The sequence below is a fragment of the Taeniopygia guttata genome, chromosome 3, assembly GCF_048771995.1.
Source record: "Taeniopygia guttata chromosome 3, bTaeGut7.mat, whole genome shotgun sequence".
NCBI lineage: Eukaryota > Metazoa > Chordata > Aves > Passeriformes > Estrildidae > Taeniopygia > Taeniopygia guttata.
This window is the reverse complement of record NC_133027.1, coordinates 65,250,956-65,273,489: the sequence shown is the minus strand read 5'-3', so window position 1 is coordinate 65,273,489 and position 22,534 is coordinate 65,250,956. Positions and strand designations below refer to the sequence as shown.

Below are 22,534 nucleotides of genomic sequence, written 5' to 3'. Positions count from 1 at the left end.
GTCCAGCTTTGCAAAGCACCCCACAGCGCAGATTAGGTAATCTTGCCCTGTAACACAAAAGCCTCAAATACTTATAAAAATTGAAAGGACCCTGTTAGAAAGTAACAAGGACGAGTAGTTTATCTCCAGCAAAAAGAAGCAAAGTCGCAGCCTTGTCTACAGTTGCAGACACAAGTTACAAGATTACAGTATTGTTGCCAAGTACAAGAAAGTGTGGAACTGCTGTTGTTTAGTAAACTTCATCTCTCACACGTTCCCAAGGACAGCAATTGCACAAGTCTAGGATAAAAGTTCAGACAGACACAGATCCATCCAGCCTGCTCTATTTAGGTTAAGCTCATGACCCTTTTGCACAGACCAAGCTTGAAATTAATTTCACAATTTGAGCTATGACTTTTTGCTTTAGCTTACTGGAGCACAGATCACAGAGCTACTCCTTGCCTTTCAAGACTGTCAGAGTAACAATGAAAGTACCAATAAAGAAAGGGGAGATGAAGTGATACACAAATTATTCTTATTAAGGAGGACAAAACCTCCCACACTAGTTTTCCACCAAACTAACCACACGTGTGCACGTAAGTAGTAACTTGGTATTTAAGTTGCTGGAAAAATCACACTGAAAATTCCTGAGAAGCAACCATTAATTTGCAAATTAATACAGAATTAATACGACCGCTCATACCACCACTATCTGCCTCTAAGGCAGCAGAGCCTGCCCAGCCTCACAAGTAAACGCACTATTGCATCCCCCAACAGAAAACGGAAATGACTCATCTGAGTTAAATTCTTTAACGCTTGACATGATTGCTGCTAATTGTTGCAAAACGAGATTAAACAGATCTGATAAGCGTTCGGCTATGTCAATGGTAACTCCAGGTGGCCTGTGATAGCTATGATTCCATTCTTATTGAATTCAGTTTTACAGCAAAAAGAACAGCCTTGGATTATTGTTGCTTGTCACTCTCTGTATTAATATAAGGTGCTCAAACTTTACTTCCAAAGGCAGCCCATCTCTGCATATGATTCAAGTATCAAAAAACTACTTTTATGGCTATGGCACTAATTTAGAATTACTGCAGTACAATTTAATATCTAACCACTGTGTAAAGTGTTTCAAATTTCAGATTTTATGTTAACTATTCTAGAAGTTCTTGTCTTCTTAACAGAAATGAGTCATATCTAATCACCAGTGATCATAATAGTAGTGCATCTGATCTAGCCAGCAGTTCACAAACTCAGGAAATCTGAGTTCTCTCCTCACCTTTAATTGCCAAACCTCAGGCAAGTCATTTACTCTCCATCCTTTTGGTTTCATTCTCCTTAAAATGATGAGATGGCTATCTGTTCCATCCATAAAGTGCTTTAGCCTCTGTGGATGAAATCCTTAAGTACATTACCCATGAAGGGGAACAGCCAGCATAAGAGCTGGCAGAAGCAAGATAAAATACTTCAAGATAAAGCACTTGGAGCACTGTAAATGTTGAATTCAATTCTGAAGTATTTATATATGAACATTCACCAAGCTAGGACAATGCTGAACTCCACGTACAGAAAAAAAATTATATTGTATTAGCAGCACTTTTGAAGCAGAACTAGCACTACAAATGAGGTTTTAAGTGTCTTGCATTGCATTTTTGAGTAAGAACAAGGACTACAAAATTGAAACAAAAGCAAACATTTTACTTGAGAAAATAGTCTACAAACTAATCCATTACCTATATTTTTAAAATCAGACTAGGCAGCAAAACCTCATGCTAGCTAGCCCACAACTGAACCAAGGAAATTATACTAGAAGAACTTTATGAATTCACCAATTCTAAGTGCCTAAATCAGTGGAGCAAGAGAAAGTTTGATGAGTGACACAGGTTAATTGAGCCAAACTGGCAAGAATTACCATTTGCATATGAAACTGATGATTTGCTTAATCTAATCTAATCTACTTCTTTCTGTACTTAATGTACAGGTAAAAATGTTTTCATTCCAAGTAACTTCTGGAATTCTAAGTGTTCTAGTACCAATTAACTAAAACAACTCAGTATACATGATCTCACTGCAATATTCAACACAGGCTTCAACCTCCAGTTAACCTGCAGTGCTGAAATGGTAAAGATAGTAGTAATTTATGCTAAAAACAGATTTTTTTTTTTTCCTACAGCAAGTATTGATGTGAACAGGAAAGCTACAGAGATGTAAATCTGAATAATTGCCATCAAAATAGATATTCAGCTTTACACAAACTAAATGACCCACACGATTGGTAGGAAACCTAGCTCAATTTGCATTTGCATCATACTAACATTTAAATTCTCATGCTTCAGGCTTTTCGTCTTCTATATAAGAGAAAAATTAATACTTAGGATGAAGAAACACTTGAGACATTGGAGAAAAAAAAAGTGACAACAGCCACCACCTACTCACACATTCATTTTTAGCAGAGTAACCACTCTTTTGCTGAGATTTATCCAAAAATACCTAGATATAAAGGCCAACAAATTAAACCACAAACTCTAGGAAACAATTTTGCCAGCATAGAGCAAGTAATTTATGATAGCATAAGCCAAAAATGAAGCTCCTGAAATTTAATTTGTTTCTTTTGCAGTCAACCTTCTTCATTTGCCACACTGAAGGCTTTTCAATATAACTGCAGGGCAGTTACATTTAAGTAGAACTTAAGAATTGAAAATATTATATATTTTATATATATAAAAAAAAAGAACTGACATGTACTCTCTGAGTTATGCATTAGAGTTTGACTGAAAAAATCAAATGTATAAAAATTGAAAGTGAAATTTTTACATCACATGACATTTTGTACATTTCCTGCAGATAAAAAGAAACTGATGATCGATGCTGGAAAAGATGCACAAATGCTGTACTTGCAATCTAGTCCTATATGGTGGATCTGAAAGATTCTTTTTCAACAAGTAGCACATATTAGCAGGTTATTTGCTGAGCGACCATTGAGGCCTAAGTCTTGCAATAGCTACTCACAGCCCTTCATTCAGTTTAAGGGCCTCAAGAAAGGCTGTGAATTTGGAAGCTAAGATAGCTGCTGAAACTGTGCATTCACAAATGCAGTACCTTTAACCCATCTTCCTGAATAGATATGGCACCACAACTGCACTTCCTCTGAACCAAAACTTCAAAGAAGCACACTTGTTACACCTAAACTAGGAAATCAGTATAGCAATGCTGACCAATTAAACATGCCCCAGGTCCCACTTCTGCATCAGGACCAAGTGGCTTGGAACAGTTTACATCAGTCTTAATTTCTCCTAGCCTCAGGTTGCTCCCTTCAAACAGGTCACTGAGAATGCTACTGAGGCTCCGGTCATTGGCACAGACCAAAAGCATGCCATAAGTGATAACAGCTTAACAGCATAGGCCGCTGGACTCTGCTACCATGTGTAGAAGCCTAGAAGATAAGGGGACTAATGTGTATGTCTCCAAACACCAATAGCCAGATAACGGCGCAGCCAACCAAGGATTGTTGTGAGAAAGAACAGGATGTGGCTGGAGAAGGGGGCCATACAGAGGTAGGCCAGAACTTTTCTGGGACAAGCGTCCTTATTCTGACTCCTGGAGATAAGCACAACACAGTACAGTGTGTGAATGAGGTCAAGAAGTAGGCATGGACTATAGGGGGATCACGATCACCAAATATCTCCAAAGCCCTCTGACACATTTACAGAAAGATCTAAAAGAATGGACTGATCATGACAAGCAACTTGCATAGAAAGTGAGAAACTTATCTCCAGGGCAGAGAAAACTTATCTATAAAAAGGTCCCCCCACAAAGCCCAGGTACGTGTGCATCCCTAGACTTTGGCCACACCATCAGCTGGATCAGGGCTGGAGCCAGGACTGCTGATCTCTCTTCCTTTTTTCCTCTTTCACCCATCTCTCTCTCTTCCTTTGCACTCTGCCCCTTTATTCAAAACCCACTACTGTTGCTTATACTGGGAGACAGTGGACTAAAATACCAATTTTCATGGCAAGTATATAATCTAAGCTTTTGCAGACCCTCTGACTTTTGTCATTCCTTTCGACCATGAGCACCTATGAATCTTGGGTGCTTCCCTCATTTGCTAGCAAAGATGGAGCCAAAATTTCATTTCAGGTGGCAGAATCTGAACTTTCAGACGATGAGAAGTCCTCAAGGTTTTGTTGTAATACACAGAAAAACTCAGAGAATGCTTTTAAACCTTCTTGTAAACTGAAAATATCTGAAAAACATCAGAATGAGAGCACAAACAGCTGGCACAGCAGCATGAAAAACATTCCTTAGCCACCCTGACCGGAAGAGGAAAGGATATGAGGCAATGCACAAGGAGACAAGATCAAGAATAACATGAAACCACACCTTTAGACAATCTCAACTCAAGTTGCTGCAGTCCTGCTTCTGGTCTGTCCTCTGGAATGTGTGCTCAGCTCACAGAACTTACTCAACAGAAAGCTAACCAGAAGGAAGTAAAGGAGTGAGCTGGCAATCAGGCCAGCTGCATACCTCATCATGTAATTCTCTGAACACTGAAAGCAGCACCAGGGAGAAGTGTGTTAGTCTAGTTTCTCCTCCACTTAAGCTGCCATGGGACTGCATCTTATGGGATACAATATACTCAACTATTCCAGCAGTTCTACTTAATGAGAGCAAGTGCACAGAAAAATGGATTTTATGATTGTCTTACCCTACTTAGCACTACAGCTAGAGTGAGGCATCAGTATACTCTTAGCAGGAGGGTAATTCTCTTTTCTAATATTGATGTGCATATTGCAGTAACTGTCATCTTGCTTGTATTTATTGACTGGCATTAAGTTTATTTGAAAATGTGCCATGTCAACTAGGCCTTTCAGCGTTAGAAGTCTGAGACAGATTTTCTGCACAAGAACTTGATATTACTATGGCAGTAGCTCTAAATCACAGAATCATAGAATGGCTTGGGTTGGAAGGGACATCAAAGTTCATCTAATTCCAACCCCGCTGCCTTGGGCAGGGATGCCACTCACTAGACCATGTTGCTCAGGGTCTTGAACACTTCCAGGGATGGGGTATCTACAGCCTTTGGGTAATCTGTTCCAGTGCTTCACCACCTGCTGTGTAAAGAATTTCTTCTTAACATCTACTCTAAACCTGCCCTCTTTCAGTTTGAAAACCAGTTTTAACCTTTCAGTTTAAAAACATTCACCCTTTTCCTGTCACTATCTGCCCATATAAAAAGCCCCTCTCCCTCCTTTTTATAAGCCCCTTTAAGGTCTTTTATAAGCCCCTTGAAGGACTCCCTGAAGTCTTCTCCATGTTGAACAACTCCAGGCTGTCTGTGAATCAATATCTTCAATTCATTATAGCTAAGGAATATATAATTCTTACAAACTGAATTAAATATTGAAAACAAGCATCTGACAGTTTGCAACCAGCTACAGCATAAACTGAAATTCACTAAGGTATGGTAAGGTTTGCCTACCAGGAAATTTTTCAACTGAAGCTACTATTAAAGTACTTGAATAGAGAGGATACAGAGACAAGTATAAGATTGTCAACACACTGATCACTCAAAGAGACACCTCTGGGATGCTGCAGAACAGAGACCAAAATGCAAGCAGTTAGGCAACAAAATGGACTGGACATTTTCCAGTTCACACCCATTTGGCAGGGCTTGCTGCAAAAGCTCTTGCTTTAGTTCAGTCCATTTTCCCAGTGCTTTTATTGCATTTTGGCCTTCTTGCATCAGCTGGAAAAGGGAGGTCATGGTTTCTGGTAACAGAATTAGTGGCAAGAATCCTCATTTTCTTGTTTCATTTGTGGAATGCTTTTAGAACACATATTTTTAAGATTTTCTCCATGTACATCAGAATTGTGAAATGCACCCAAATGTGTTGAAGTATTTAAACCATGTTAAATCCACTTCACACTTAATGACCTCCACAAACATCCGGTGTTATTAAGCCTCAAGGAAATAAGCATATTTGAGGAAATCTTCAATACAAGCTCTTTGAGTGGCTGCTAAATCCAGCCTGAGACACTTCTCGCCAACAGAGAGCATTCTGCAATACACCCTGAGACTGGTCCAGCAAAAAGCTGCTAGCACAGCTGGGCTGGGCTGCATCAGTCTCAGCTCTGGACAGTGCTGCCCACATAGGCTCCAGCCTGACAGGCTTGTCCAGAACCAAGTGTCCACTGTCAGGCCCCAGCCCTATCTGAGACCAAAGGGCAGGCTGAGAAGTTGATGAAGTGCTTTCTCTCCAGCAAATAAAAAACCCAACAAAACAAAAAACCAAACCAAACCCAAATCAAAAACCAACAAAAAACCCTCTTTAAGAAATTCTTTTCCTCTTCTAATTAACATGCAATCATAAAAATAGTTGTGAAAATTAGAGTCTTCACAATCTTGAAATGTACATAATACACAAATATTAAATAAGTTAATCAGGGAACTTTACCTCCCAAAATAAGTTTCAACATAATAAGCAAAAGAAAATAGTTTGTGCAAAGAAACTTGAATGATTTGAAAGGTCACCGAAAACCCTTGAAAGAGATTATGTATTGAAGGACTTCAAATATCAAAGGAAGTATATTTATTTTCATAAGAAGTAATACTGAAGTTCAGCTCTGCAGAAAACAAAAGTTGAAACTGATCTCAGGGAAACAGAGAACATAAATACGGAACATAATTATTGTAAAAGTGATCAGGATGGTGTCACTGAGCCTTCTGCAATTGCATTTGACCCAGGAATGATGACAATGTTCAGAACTGACAAAATTACGCTCCCAATGAGATTTGGAGGGATTCTCTGTTCTTCACACCAGCTGCCCAGCGAAAACCTTATTTCCAACTCTGATCTGGAAGACAAGGTTACATTCAAGAGGAAAATGGCTTCTGCCCTTCTCAACAGACACCACACGTCACTTCCATTGATGGCAAGAGCTGCAAGGCGTGAGTGAAGACAATGCAACACACAACTAAAAATCTGGTTTCATTATCATGCTACATTATTGAAAGCATAACCAGCAGTCAGCATGCATACATTCAGGTTAAAGTCAATCTATTTTCACTCAAATCAGCTTTAAGGTTCCTGGAGGAAAGTCAAGAAATCTGAGATATTGTACTGAAAGGTAGTAATAAATCAATAAAACACACAATTATGGCATACATCCAGTGTTTTTCCCTTCAGATACATTCTTCTATAGAGAAAAGCCAGTACTATCAAGCTTTGAAAAATACGTGTAGCTTCAAAAATCGTATTGAAGGTGGAGCAGTGGAAGTGGGAGCATTTAATCTTATGGGTGTGCCTCTGAGGTGGAGTTAAATGAAGCACTTTGCTACTGCATCAAGATAACTGAATAAATTTATCACAAGCAGGAGGGGGCCCATTTCAGAACCATAAATGAATTCCTACAGTGGTACAACTGTTCATTTACTTCTGGTACATCATTGAGTCTGCCTTGGTCACATCCAGGGCTTCCTGTGCTACAGTCAAGTGACTTGTGCACACTGCAGAATAGACTTCTGCCAGAAGTTTAACTGCATCTTCACAGTTCAAAGACTGCAGGTCGCAGTTTATAGGTCCCTAATAAGCCAGAAAGACTGTAATGAAACCAGCATTAAAACTGTATCTGACAAATATTATGTGACGGGGAAGAAAAACAGATAAATTCTGCAAGTGCAGATAACTCTTCTCTGGAAATATCACTGAAAAATTGTCTTCTCCACTGAAAGCACCAGCTGCTTACTCACCCAGAGTGCACTCTCTGCAAGAGACACCCACTGACACAATCAGCAAGCAAGTCCCAGAGCAACTCATTTACTTTATTACAGTAAGGGAGAAATGCAGAGCCAAATTTTTACAGGGGTGTCTAGCTCTTAAATCAAAACATAAATTTCTTGTGGGATTTGAAAGAGCACTGATTCCCACTGGCTTAAAATGATTCAGACTGTGGGAAATCTTTAAGCCCCATGCTGCATCTAAACTCATCTCAATGTTTATGAATAAAGGCAGACACGATTTAGAAGAGAATTCAACTCTGGCATGTTGTTAATAGTTGATCAGCAGCTTTTCATAACTGAAATATTATATCTGCATCAATCTAGGCATAAATTTGATCTCAGAGGAAAATAGTAATATGAGCCATAAAAGCAGCATGTGCTTGTATGTCAAGCTCAGCCAGAGGTTCATGTTCTCTTGGAACACAAACAATTACAAACTTCTTACAGAAATCTACCCGTCAGTAATTACCAGAAAATCCCCCAATTGCCAAAACAGATTCTTCTTTCATCTGTCACACACACACACGTTCTGTGGTATGAGATGACTTTGCTGACTGCTACAGATGTTTATCTCATTCCAACAAATGCTGCCCTTTGAGTGCGTCTGTACTGCTGAGTATAAACCCCCAGAGAAGCCAGACTGAAGAAGCAGTAGCAGACTGCTGTGGACAGTGGATGTTTGGGGACAATCTAAAGCAGGGAGCTCACAATGAAAGATGTGAATCCCAGCAGTAACTTCAATTTTATTAAACACAGACTTGCAAAATCCCTGTCACTATAGCGCCACTGAGGTTTTATAATTCCTTTGAGTTTAACTTACAAATAGACTTGCAGGTTAACTCTGCATGCAAGTACAACAATTCCAAATACAGACTGTTCCAAAGTGCTGAGGAAACAGAGGAACAAGTTTTAAATGATCAGCACCAGAGAACACACTCAAAACCCAGCTGTTCTATACAGAGACAAAAGAAAAACTGCCATAAAATGGAAATTTTCACTTGGTTAACTTAATTTCATTTAAGACATAACAGAGGGTGGAATTTACTGTGGACAATGGTGCTAAAGCATGTATATAAGGTCTTTTCTACTTTTCACTCGAACCTTTAGGCTTCAACACAACTTGTTTCAGCTGATGTCACTTGCTACATTTAGAGCTTTTTGTATTGTGCTTATTTACTTTGGAAAGCTACTAAAAAGAGAAGTCAATTATTATCATGACTGCAGCAAATTCAAGAGTAATTTTATTTATGACACATCCTGTTCAGAGCTACAGAAATGCAAACTGCAGAAAAATCAGTCACAAGCTTTCTTCTGCAATACTCAAAAAGCATTCCTCTAGTTCCAGTCAGCATTTTCTCCAGTGGGGAATATACTTAGATGATGTCTGCTCATACAGATGCCTCACGAGTTTTACATCTTTACTGTATTTTAAGGGCCCTAATAATTTCATAACCTACTTTCCTCCCACCACTTCAAATACCATTAAGTATTTCTAAACTAGCTCTATCACCCCGATGCATTTAAGTGCAGAAGAGAAAGTACCATTTCAAAAGTCTAACTTCTAAATTTCCACTAACTTCAAAATAATCCAACAAAAGCCTTCATGTGGACTCTGTAGTCTCACTGATAATACTTCAGTAAATAAACACATCAGGAGCATACCCTTAATGTTACAGACATGGCTGGTAATTAACACCCATGGCACGTGCTGCATAAGCCTCTCAGCTGTGGGAGAGGCCTGAGGAAGTTCCTTCTGTACAGCTGAGCTACAAATTGCTGTGACAGGCCAGTGACAGAGTCTGAAAGAGGACACAGGTCTCACAGCCCAAATACATGGAGTGGGTGTATCTGCTGTCTCCTCCTGCTTCAGACAGAAACTGATGGAATATTAGTTTTCCAGTCACCTATTGACAAGTAGCCTGATGAGAGTAGTGGAATACAGCGCCAATATTGGAATCTGGCTATAAAAATTTACAGCTCATCCAGCAATGGAAATATTTGTGAACATGTTGTTTCAAATCCCACAATTTTTTCATAAAATCACAAGTCTCCACTAGCACAATGAACACAAAAACTTTGAAGAATTAGGGATTTTTTTCCAGACTCATATTTTTTGTTGTAGATGTAGATGATATTCAGGTGCTTTAGAATTAAATACTTTTCTGTGTTGAAGATATACCATGCATTTGGTTTTGTTTCTAATGCTGTTTTCTAAGAGAGTCTGGACTCAATATGCAGAATCAAAAGGAGCTTTATAACTCATCCCAGCATTCTTGTGATTACTCTCTCTGCTAGTGATTTTGTTTTGCTCCTACAAACAGCTAATATGGTAGGATACATTCTGCTTTTTACCACAGAAAATATTTACATCAATTTCTAGGATTGAGAACATTAGTTTTGAATAGATTATGACCATCTTTGGGTTGAAGAGGAAAGTCTGTGTTAGGGTGTCACAATAATGAACTTCAGGAAACATATATAAAGGCACAAATCCCACTTGAAAAAATAGCATCCTAGAATTTTTCATATTTAGAGGAAGAAAGCACAAGAATGCTGTTGAGCTTTACTGTGTTTCTGTGTGCCTGTAAATGTTTCTAAATGCACAATCCGCAAATATGCTGTAGAGTCTGAAGAAACAACTTGGGTGTAGAACATCTCTGAAGTAACGTTCACCTTCACACAAGTGACTATAATAATTCCCTAAACTTTTTATCATCTTTTATATCAAGGAAGGGTCTTCCCAAGAACATTGCACACTATATTTCTAAGCCCAGTAAGCCAACATACCACTCTCAAACTCAAGCCCTGCATGAATTCTGAAAGCAATAATGCTGAATTTCAGAAATAAAGGTAAGATATTAGACCTACTCTATCATCTCTTATTTGATGAACTGTATTTTAGTTGATCATCGCTTTTCTGGAGATATATCTCAATAGACTCACACAACAGTGTTAGTAGAAAATGCTTCTATCCTAAGGGCCATTGATGGATGAAACTTGAGCATAAGAAGCTAATGAAATTGAAATTCCCCATTATAAGACAATATTAAAGTTAGAAAGAGTTTTATATGAAAAGCACAGTCAAGCTGTTTATCTTGAGAACCAACCTAAACAAGTGACTGCACAGATTAGAAAACCCATATCCTCCTCAGTAACTGTGTGATCTCTCTTATATTTCACCAGTCCCTCTGAGACTGTATTTAAAAGTCAGAATGCACAATATTTTGCATCTAGCAAACTACCATACACATCCCTGTCTGATTCTAAAAACATTTGTGAAGAAATTACCTTGACTTAGAGCACCTCCCGTAATGAACAAAGTTCCCAGTGCCCCCAGGGTCGCTGGGTGGACAGGGCCTTCTTGGTTCCCAAGGCAACACTGCAACAGTTGCTAGCTCTAGTTAAGTACAGATATTTAAATGTTCATTAGCTAATTGCTCTGTTTGTTTTCTCTAAACTACCTGGAGATCACCTACCCCCCCCCCCCCCCCAGCCACGCTGCCGTTCTAGGACTAAGATGCAAATAGGGAAACCCATGGAACTATGGGACTGTGTTTTGGGCGATAAGGACACCCTAAATGGAAAACTAAACACAGTAGAGGGGGCTGGACAGGTACGGTACGGTACGCTGGCTGAGGAAGACGAAAACACATTCCCCAATCAACATTTGACCTGTCACCATCACCACCAGAAGACTGGACTAGAGTGGGCTGTGGGAAGCAGGAACAAAGAGGCAGATTTTCCTGGTGTTACCACGAGGAAAGGAGGGGGGATAGTTAGCTGCGGCTGGGGACTTCAGCAACAGACTTTGCACACCTCCTCACCCTTTGGCTACCTGGAAAATCTACAACAGCAGGGGCAAGCTCTGTGTCAGGCCCCTGCCCAGCTGATTTTTAACAAAGAGCTGAACATTAATAAAGGCATAAGCCCTGTTCATTTCACCTCCCTCCCATGAAGAGCTGACTTCATTCACATTACTGAATTCATGAGTCTTTCTTTTCCTTTTACCTATTTTGTTATTCTTAAACACTGTGTTCAGCCAGTGCTTGATGCACTTACGTAATACAAAGTGACTATGTAAAGATCTGCTCAGAAAGAAAGTCATTCTAATTTCAATTACCAAAAAAAAAAAAAAAAAAGGGAGAAAAAAAAAAAAGAATCCCTATGTAAGCCAAACAAACTCTAAGTACTTTGCACCCATTTATGGCTGTTTCCAAAAGAAACTGAGTAACTAAAGAAAAATCAACAGGATATGCAGATCTAGCTATTAAAATTTAGAGAAAATACCATTTAATTACAAATATCAATGGCTTCAGTGACTTTTAAAATGCCATGATTATCTACTGCACTGTAGAATGGTGTCTCAGATACATTTTGGCATATCTCTAATTGCCCAACTCTTACAATATTCCTGAAGTGATTAGAAATTAAATTTAGAATTTAAGAAAAACCTCTAATTCCTCTGCAGCAGCTTAAAATTATTGGAGACAAAAGAAAAAAAAAAAAAACAACCAAACTCCAGCTATTCTCTTTACAAAGGAAAAGAGCCCTTAAAACAACTGATTAAATCCATACACATCAAGTTTTGCAAGAAATTGAACTATATTTTCCTCTCTTTACCTTAAGTGGAAGAAAATGTGATAAATATGGAAGTCTCTGTTTTTGTCAGACCCTTCTACAATGGTTTCCAGGGGTCATTTGACATTTCCTTTTAAAGAAACAATTTTTAAATTTTTTTGCTGCAATCTGTGGAATTTAAGCCATGCAATCAGAAATGCTAGACTAGGCTCATTCTTAATATTTGGTTCATGCATGGTTGAATTATACATAGCTGACACCTACTCACTAAATATGCACTGCTAATTATGTCTCAGCATTTAAGGGCCATAGTTGACTGAAGCTGGCAGGAGATTATTAGTAGGCTAATCTACATTTAGAGCGGATGATGAGTATTTTCATCTAAGATATTTTAGTTAATACTCCTTCAAGTTTTTTTTTTTTTGAAGCAGCGAAAGGCATGAAGCAGACATACATCAGAAACCACCAAGACTTCAGACTATGTTATACAAAGCAAAAAATGCAACACTAAAAAGGGAAGTCTTAATGATGTACAGGTAGGTTATACTGCAGGTCTATCCTTGTAAATCACAGTTAACTTACTACATTACTAGAGTTGAGAGGTTTAATGTTTTGTTTTGTTTCATACAAACACAGTTACAAGTTTGATTTCCAAACCTTTATGAAATCACATCATTCCTTACTCTTGTAAATTAGCTGGCCTTTACAATGAATCCAGGAGGACTTCATACCCTGAATATGACCACTTAACTATCACATAATTTGAAAGTACTTTCCTGAAATTTTATTTCATTTTTACTCATGCTGTGCTATTTTAATACACTATTTTTAAAATAACATACTGTGCAGATATTCTTTATTATTATTATTACTAATATCACCTTTGATCACTGCAGGCATACAGCAAAAGAAGACAAGAAGGGTAAGAGAGAAGGAGTTTAGGTCACCTACAAATGCTCTGTCCCACCAGCATGTTAAAGCAGGTAAAAAAAATTCTGCACAAAAGCTACACTCTGTGGCCATTTCAGTTTTGCTCCCTACACTGTTCCAAATTTGCATTCTTCTACCACACAGCTTCTACTCTTTAATGTCGTGCCCAATCTGAGAGAGATTTTTTCACTATTTTAAAGCTTCTGGAGAACAAGTAATTCCTAAAAATAGAAAGAGTGTAGAAAGTGCAACAGGGATAAAGAAACAAGTATGAAAATCCACAGATCCCTCTTGACCTAAGAACAGCAGCATAACACAGTTTTTGAGATTGCAGCTGGTTTATCACTGGTCAGCTTAGACAGTACAGAGTATATGTGGAGCAGACACAAACTTCTACATCTAGCTCTCTTCAGTCCAGGCACTGGAGGTGATGAACTCTCCTAGTTCTTTACATGTTTATGGACTTCACTACTAAAGCAGAATGACAAAGTACTTTTTCTGGTTTGCAACAGTTCCATTAAGTTCCAGCCAAAGAGGACAAAAGAAAAAGTAATATTTTCACATTTACAGTTTCAGTTTGCTGGAAAGCCATTGAAATAAGCAAATTATATTACATAAGCATGCAGTTATGTAGCACTATAAGCCAGACGCCTACTGCCAGAATTAAAAGGGGCCCACTTCAAGTCAAATCTCCCATTACAAGAAAAGCGTCCATGAACTATCAAGACCCTGCCTATTGAAAAGCTCAGAGTATAAAAATTAACCAGCATAAGAGGCACAAAAACATCAGGGATAATTCAACTTCCTAAGCCTCACTATGCAACAGCTTCCACAACAGAACCACAAGACTCTCAGGTTTCACCTGCTCTGGAATGAAGAGATGTCAGGGTGTTTGAAATCTCTCCAAGCTGAATGCAGAGCATAAAAATTCTATAATGAAACTCTGTGGCCTTCCTATTTTCACCTGTGAGGACAGCTCCTCTGACTTCTGAGAATTGTTACTTTTAAGGAAATGGCTCTGCATGGGGCAAAATTAATAAGCTGTAAGTGCATGCTTAAGAATTTCCCATTTCACTAAACTGATAGCAGTAGCCCATGAGGCAAAGCTTGCAAAGTTTCAAAGAGGCGACAGGTATATGCATGAAAAGCCTTTTGTGAGAACTGGTTATAATACTGCCAGGAAGTTTTTATTTGTTTGAGTTTTCTTTCCCTTTTTCTTCACCCCTTCCCAGGAGAGGAAATGACAGTATCTGACAAAACTTGTTGAATACTTCTTTTTAGCATGTATTTCATACATACCAAAGCCACATCACGCATTAAACTTAAAATTGCAGGTCAGGTCAATGTCCTGCTTCTGATTTTTTTAAAAGCATAAAGCCATTAATTAAGTACTATAACCTTAGTTATATGAAGTCTTTGAAAATCTGGCAAGTAGGGGTGTTTTTTATTCTACGTTCACACCATGTATCTGTCGGTAAGATAAGCAGATGGGGAAAAGTTTTAGCTATTATTTTTACAAACGGGGCCATGTACATCATAACACAGACTATCAGGCCACCATACCTTCAAATAAGGTGCTGTACTTTTATTGCCGTGCAGCTGGCAAACTGGGGTGAGAGCATGCAGCCCTGGGTACTCTTGCCAACTAACCTGATCAGTGTGTGCAGCTTTTTGTTCAAAAGCATCCATCATATGTATTATATGCAATCAATATCAAAAGCACAAACTTTCAACCACAAACACATGGAGCGTCCCAGTTGCCGTGTCAGCACTAAGAAATTGTCCCTATGCATCTGGTGTCAAACCTGCTTTTCAAAGCTCCCATGGCTTCGCAGCTCCTGTCTATTTCAGCCCGCACTCATCGTATTAGCACAAATTCGCATCCCCGCACTCTGTTAGGAAACCGAGAGAAAACAGCCAGGGAGCGTTTAACCTGCCGGTAGCAGCCATCAGCACTGATTCACAGCACGCTCGCTGACCTGAGAGTTTCTTCTTCACTAGCACGGGGGATAAGAGTGGGCTCTGGCGCACTTTTGCCTCCCCACGTACCCGCCGTGGCCCCCCGGGGGTGTCACTGCAGCCGGGGGCCGCGGGACCACCGGGGGCTCGGTCCCCGGAGGAGTCGGTGACCGGAGCTGCTCCCGCCGCCCCGCGGTGAACCCGGGGCGGTGACGGCGAGCCCTGGCCGAGCGGGTCCCGCGGCGGCGATGATCAGCCCCAGCCGGGCAGTCCTTCTCACCTGCGTTATAGAAGCGGTCCAGCACCGCCGTCTCGCCGAAGTCCAGCTTGCCGAAGTGCAGGGTCTCCAGCGCGGCCCCCACCGCCTCGCACGCCTCCCGCAGGCTCTGCAGGGCGCCGCTCTCCGCCGCCAGCAGCGGGCCCTGGCTCGCCTCGTTGATCACGTAGGTGACCGCGGTCCGCCGGCCACCACCCTTGGCCCGCGCCGCGGTGCTCGGGCAGGCGGCGGCGGCGGCGGCGGCGGCGTCCTCAGCCCAGACAGCGGCGGGCGGCGGCGCAGCCAAGTCGGGCGGGAGGCTGCGGGCGCCCGCGTCGGCCCCGGGCGCTCTCCTGCCGAGTACCTCCTCGCAGGGCGTCCCGCCGCCGGGCGGGCCGGGCACCGGCAGGCTGACGATCCCCTCGCTGCTGTCGTTCATCCCGGCGGTGAAAGAGCAGCCCCGGGCTCTGTTGCGCTGGCCGGGGTTAGGCGGATGCCATAATGCGCCGCCCGCCCCAGAGCGGTCCCGCTGAGCTGCTGGAGGGGAGAGGCGAACGGGCTGAAGCGAGGGATTCCCACTCGGGCGCTAGCGAAGGCTGTCGGAGACAGGGAGATGAGCACAGCCACCCTCCGTGCCTGCCACCGGCACCATGACGCGCCGCTCCCTTCTCCTCCGCACCTGCAGGGACTACCCGGCGCGCCGACCCCCGGCAGCCCGGCCTCCTTCTCCTGCCACCCCCGACACTCCGCTCTTCCTTCGGCCGCTGTACTCCTTGGACGAAATTCCTCGGCCGCGGGGATAAACCACTTGTGGGATCGCTCTCCGGCGCCCCAGCTCCAGCCGAGCGACAGCTGCGGAGCCACTGGCAGCGCGGGCTGGGGCGGCCCCAGCACCGGGCACCTCCTCCGGCCCCGCCTCCGGGCAGAAATAACCTTTTCCGCCCCCGTGCTCAGCGTTCTGGCCGCGTCCCGAGTGGGAGCTGTCGAGGAAGGGGGGTCATGTCGTGTCCTCACGGGCTTGTCAGCCTGGAAGGACGCCGCTCTTCTCGGGAAGTGCCGGCTCGGCCACCCCTGCTCGTCGGGGCGCCCCGGGAGGGGACGGAGTGCGGGCTGTTGGAGAGGACCGAGGGCGGCCCTGCCTTCTCCTGCGCGGCTTTATTTTGTAATATGCTGCCCCCTAACACGAGCCCACGCTCGCGCTTCAAATCTGTGGAGTCAGGGTGCGCCTCCCCGCCGCTGAAACGGCGGGGGCCCTACTTCGCCCCGGAGCCTTCAGCGGTGCTTGGGGTTCACTGAAGGAGCCTGTGTTTGCAACAAGCCAGGTCCTCCCTGTGCGTTGAACCTGGTCCTGCTAAAGGGATTTTTATAATTTCCTGCTTTTCTTGTTTGTTTTTGATGGCACACATACTCTAACTAGCTTGTCAGGAGTAAATGCTTTGAGTGTTTGCAGTGAGTTGAGAGCAGTGTCAGGACTGACTAATCATTAGCCTTTGCCGTCTGCTATTATCTGAACCTGCCTCGCTCTGTGTTCCCGAACGGCTTCAAGTTCACTGAAGGGTTTATGGCTGCTTTGAGCAGGACCAGCCTCATTCTTTGCAAGCGCTGCACTCGGAAACTGGAAAACTACCCCTGTATGTTGATTAAATATGTCGGTTTCTTGCATTCACCTGCAATTTACTTGTCAAGAATACTTGAAAGCTTGGTAATTATCAAAAACATTACTTCACAGAGGAGGAAACTAATAGCAATAACTAGCATATAGCCAAAAACTGTGCTGTGTATGGTATAGCACCTAGCAGAGGGCAAGATCTTTAGGTATTTGAAATAGTCCTTAATTTGAAGAAAAGATGCCCTACAGTTTCAGATTGTTTGCAGTACAGGGCTGAATATCTGGGGAGTTCAAAATGGATTGGGAAAGAAATAATGTTGAGACTTCAGCAGTCTGGTTTTGGGTATAAATACTGTAAAACTGGATGATTTTTCAAATGTCCTTTTTTAAGGGCTTCTATTAAACGGGTACAAGAGAGAAGGAAAACCAGCATTTATTACCTTTGTTTATATGTTATAGCAATAGGTCCCATCCTGTTAAAATTGATGTTAAGACTAATCCACTTGTTGGCACAAAGCCTTCTCCTGTATCATTGTTTTCCATTACTTCTGTACATCAATTCTGGAATAATTAGAAAAATTACTCACTGCAGTAGCTTCAGTAGCTCTGTTTGCTTTTGCATTGAGCAGTCCCCTTTTCAACAAGATATGCTTGGCATTTACTTCTGCTGATAAGAAATCAGTAAATGGGGTGGGAAGATGACAAGCAAACTAAAGACTAATTTACAGGGAAAAGTTAATATTTGCTCATCTGCCAGATACAGTAGGTTATTGTTTCTTGCCACAGTCTGAATGGCAAAGTGTTTTTCTAAATTATGATGTTTTACATAAAATGCAGAATTGGTGTTAATCCATTCAACATTGCACTTACATCACCTTACAGGAAGCAAGAACAATATGTCTCTGTTGTTCTCAAGAACAGCCCGTGTTTGTCAAGTGCAGAAGGAAGTCATGGACTGAAAGGAGACGGAAGAAGCATGCTATTCCACTTAGCATTACTGACTTGTGAGGCTTGCTTCATTATTAGCACCATGTCTGTTCCAAATACAAGGCACTTTTTCTACTGATTTGGCTATGAGTGATGTTGAGCGCTAAACTGGGAAAAAAATCAAAATACTGTTGAATAACAAGTTGCTGATGGTTTTATAAAGTGCAAATATATTTTTTAATCTGTTCGCTCTCTGAAATGAACAATCAGACATTTAGGAGGTCTTGTGTTTTCATTTTTGATTAGGAGATAATTCCAAGGACTTTTTAAAAACTGAAGTAACAGCCCGTTTGTTATCAGAAGTACTCTTACCTTGTTCACTTGTTTCTCAAGGGCTGTGAAATTAACATCTTTAACACCAGATGGTTTGTATATAATCATGATTCAGTACCATCCTGTTCCAGCTCTGTTTGTTTCAGAGACAAAACAGAGAAAAACTTGGAACAACCAATTGGCTGTAGACTTATTGAAATAACAACCTTCTCTTTGTTATATATTTCTACAGCTATAAATCATTTACCTCTGGTATTAACCATAATTATAATTTTAACATCCAAGAGTTTGCCAACTTTATTAGTTGCAAATAAAAATGCAATAGTTGATGAGTTACAAAGAGCACATGACAAATATCCCAGGCTTGATTTAGCTGATCCAACTAGTATAAACTAGGTCCAAGACAAAAAAAGACAATTCAGATGTATCCTGATTTATAGAGATTAAATCTAAACATAACTCTGTCCAATCTATATTTTTCATGTATTGTGGCCATCCATGTCCACTAGAGGCAGAAAAATTATTTTAGAAAAATCTTCATTTTGAATGTTTACAATAATGTGGATAGAATTCATAAAATAAACTGAAATTTATCACCACAAATACTGGGTTTAAAATGGATGTGAAATTTCATCAATCCTATAAGGACCTCTGTTGCCTTTATGAGAGGCAACGGTGACCTGGTTACAAGAAGACAGCACGGCAGCCCGGCCTCACCCGGGCTACTCGGACTAACGACACACGCTGACACCAATTTGGTGGACGGTCGAAAGCGTTTATTATCTTATCTCATGGGTTTAAATAGTCTTGGGCGACTTTGCTTCGTCAGAGGGGGGCTGGGGGTCTCAGAGGATAGTGGGTAGTGGAATTTTACCAGAACAGGTGTGGCTACATTCTTCTGGGACTCCTGGGGTTAATGGATAAGTGGGGAAGAGAGAGGGGGGAAGGGGTCTATCTTTCCGTGACATCCCGGTGATCTTCCGCTCCGCCTGTCCCTATCTACCACATCTCCCCCCTCCTTATCACATACAAAATGAGGTAGTTGTAGATAGAGGCACTGGAGTGAGGTACAGACTTGTAACTTGTTAAGGAAAGGGTGGTTTAGTAGATCAGGGTAGATTTTTCAAGGCAGGTGCTGAAGGCTTTAGCTACTGACTGTGTTTGCAGTTTTTTGGTTTACAGTATTTGTTGGTGGCCTATGAACAGAATGTTTGCCCTTTCCAGACGGGCTTGAACAAACGAGACTAGTTTGTTCAGCAGGCATGGTCTTATGGTAATAGCCAAAAGCAGTATTGCCAGTGGACCTACCAGGGCAGAAATTAAAGTGTTGAGCCAAGGTGATTGATTGAACCAGGATTCAAACTAGCTCTGTTGGGTTTCCCTGTCTCTCTTTTTCTGAGCCAGTCTGTCTCGGAGTTCTGCCATGGAGTCTTTAACGACTCCTGTATGATCTGCATAAAAGCAGCATTCTTCCTTCAACGCCGCACACAATCCCCCCTGCTGCATAAACAAAAGGTCAAGTCCTCGCCTATTTTGTAAAACTACTTCTGAAAGCGAAGAGACTGATTTCTCTAGATAGGAGATGGATTTCTCGATCCTCTGCAGGTCCTCGTCGATGGTCATTTGCAGCTGGGAGAGTCCGTGTTGCTGGGTTGCGATGGCTGAGACACCCGTGGCTGTGCTAGCTGCTCCCAAGCCGAGCAGCATTGCGATAGTTATACCTGTGATGATTTCCCTTTTGTGGAGTCTGTCAGGTTCTTCGAGAAGATGGTATATTTCTTCGTCTGAGTGATGTAGGACCTTAGAAACAATCGGAACTTGGACACAGTAATTGATAGAGTTATTAAACTTGGCAAGGAACATATAAGGATTTACTCTGGGTTTTTGGTAAATTTACATCTTAAATGTGGATGGGACTACTTACTTATCGGTCTTCTGTGGGGAGTGTCTTACTTGCACTGGTGGGGGATATTGGCTGTGGAGTAACTGAAGGGGGTATCTAAAGCATTGCTTTCGTAGAAAAGGGGGTTTAATATCATAGTAAAACTAATAGGGGTTAGTCAGGTTTGATTTGGTTTCATTTAGGGTTAGTAAAATAGCTTCTAAACAGGCTGGCTATGTGGAACACGAAGGATGGGGTATTTATTATAGTGACTTTTTTGAACACTTTGTTACTTGATAGATGCTGTATGACCCACCTAAATAGCTGATGAGGGTAGCGGCTTGGGCCAGCTTGTTTTCCTGGCTACAAGTTTCTAAACAGCAAAATTGCATGAAGAAAGACACTGTGCATGTTTGGATCTCACCACCGTGGGATTCTCAGGTGTTGTCTGGCAGTTTGGTGGTCTGTCATTTCTTTCTGGAGCAGGGGTGTGTGTGTCACTGGGATGGTTCACAAGCGTGCTCTGCAAACAGAACTCATAGCTTCTCATTAGTTTTGTTTTGAGGGTCAGGTTCGGTTGGTAGCAGTGGTGTGCAGCAGTGGCTCTCATAGTTTCACCACGTGGGGGTTCCGACTGCCACAGAGGCAGCACGTCCCCTACATCCCCGGGGGCTTTCTCCCCACTTTCATAGCCAGGGCTACCCCGGGGTCCCGTATCGGGGGCGTCTCTTGCTGACTCTGCGGCACGCGCGCCGTTATTTGCGGTGGGAGGGGGCTGGGTTCGCCCGCGCGCGCCACTCCCCCCCCCCCCCCTCACCCCCGTGTGTCCGGGGCTGGGACCCGTATTCCTTGGCGAGACGCCCTTTTTTCTCGCAGTTCTAAGGGGTATTGTGACCGCTTTTCGGTGCGGCTTAGAACTCTATTCGGTTTTGTTTTAAACTGTGCTGGTTCCGTATCTTTTGTTTCGGAGTTCCGGCTGGCCCCCGCCGGCTCTTTGGGGCCGGTAGAGCTGTTGCTAGGCTCCGTGCCGGAAATGAAATGCCAGGGCACTTCCGGGGCTCCGCGCTGTTTTGTTCGGCCCCGGGCTCGCTCCTCCCCGCGGGGGAGGGGCCGTTCCCGCCCCCCCGGCTCGCCGCGCCTACCGCAGGGGGTGGTTTCTCCCTTATATGGTGGCAGCTTCGGGCGGAGCTGCTGGTTGGTTCCGCGCTCCGTGCCGCTCTCCGCCCCTTTCTCCCGCGCACGCGCGCCCCTGAAATCGCGCGGTGTCCGAGTTTTCGCGCCGGGACCGCCCGGGCCCCGCCCCCCTCCGCGGCATTCGGCGCCATTTTCAAAGCGACCGCATGGCCGGGCGGCCAGGGACTCCCCCCGAGCTGCGGCCCCTGCGACTCCGGTCTCTCCCGCCGGCTCTCGCCAAAAGCACCCCGCGCGCGGCTGCGCTTCCGACAGCGGACTTTTGACCGGCGGCGGCGGCGGGACGTGTCGGCAAGCCGCGGTTTTTCGGAGCTTTTTTGCGGCGGGGGTTTCCCGGGGGTTTTCCGCGGCGGGGGTGTCCCGGGGGGCTTCTGCGGCGGGGTTTGGCGCTGCTCCGCTCGGCGCGCCGGCGGGGAAGCGGCACGGAGCCGCGGGTGGGTCCGATTCCCGGCGGGAGCGGGGCCGCGCTGCCCGGAACGCGCCGCCCCGGGCTCCGGCGGCAGCGGTCCTCCGTGCTGGGCTGGGCTCCGCTCCCCGGCGGGGCCAGGCCGGGCTCCGATCCGGGGAAGGGGCTGTCGCGCTGAGCCCCTCCGGGTCTTCGCTCCCGGGTGGACTCTCCTCAGGGACGGTCCGCGCTTTCGCCCCCGTCCCGAGCTCGGGTTTAACTAATAAACACGTACGCGCTGTATTCTGCGTCTCTTGCCTTTCTATTGCTTTGCGCGGGGTTTCTTTTACCTTGCCCCGTGCCGTAAAGCTCTTGCCACTGTCTGGGGATTTCTCTTCCCCGGCTAGCGTGGCTGTACACTGTTCCCATATCCCCGGATGCATGGCATCCACTGAGCATTCGGTTGCTCCAAGTTCAGGCAGCCTTGCTATAGCAAGATAAAAGTCCCTGAGCTTAAACGCGATATTCCATTGCTTCATACTTACGACCCATGCGACGCTGTCCATGACGCTCGCGGGCCCGGGGACGTCTCCCCTACGCCTGGGTACGGTCTGACCGTCCTGGCCGCTGCTTCTGTCCAGGTGAATCCCGTCCACCGGGGGGTTTTTCCCCTTTTTTTTTCTTCTTTTTTCTTTTTTTTCTCCCGGGTTTCGGCACCAGAT

The 22,534-nt window shown here is 43.5% G+C and overlaps 1 protein-coding gene across 1 annotated transcript in view; it reads right to left on the bottom strand.

The window, feature by feature from the left end:
* Nucleotides 1-16,361, bottom strand: part of MAP3K5 (mitogen-activated protein kinase kinase kinase 5) — a 98,317-nt gene extending 81,956 nt beyond the window's left edge. The window contains exon 1 of the mRNA XM_002194582.7: nt 15,510-16,361. Within this exon, the coding sequence (XP_002194618.4) occupies nt 15,510-15,924 (415 nt within the window). The 5' untranslated portion in view covers nt 15,925-16,361. The remainder of the gene's footprint in view (nt 1-15,509) is intronic.
* Between the last annotated feature and the right edge of the window lie 6,173 nt (nt 16,362-22,534).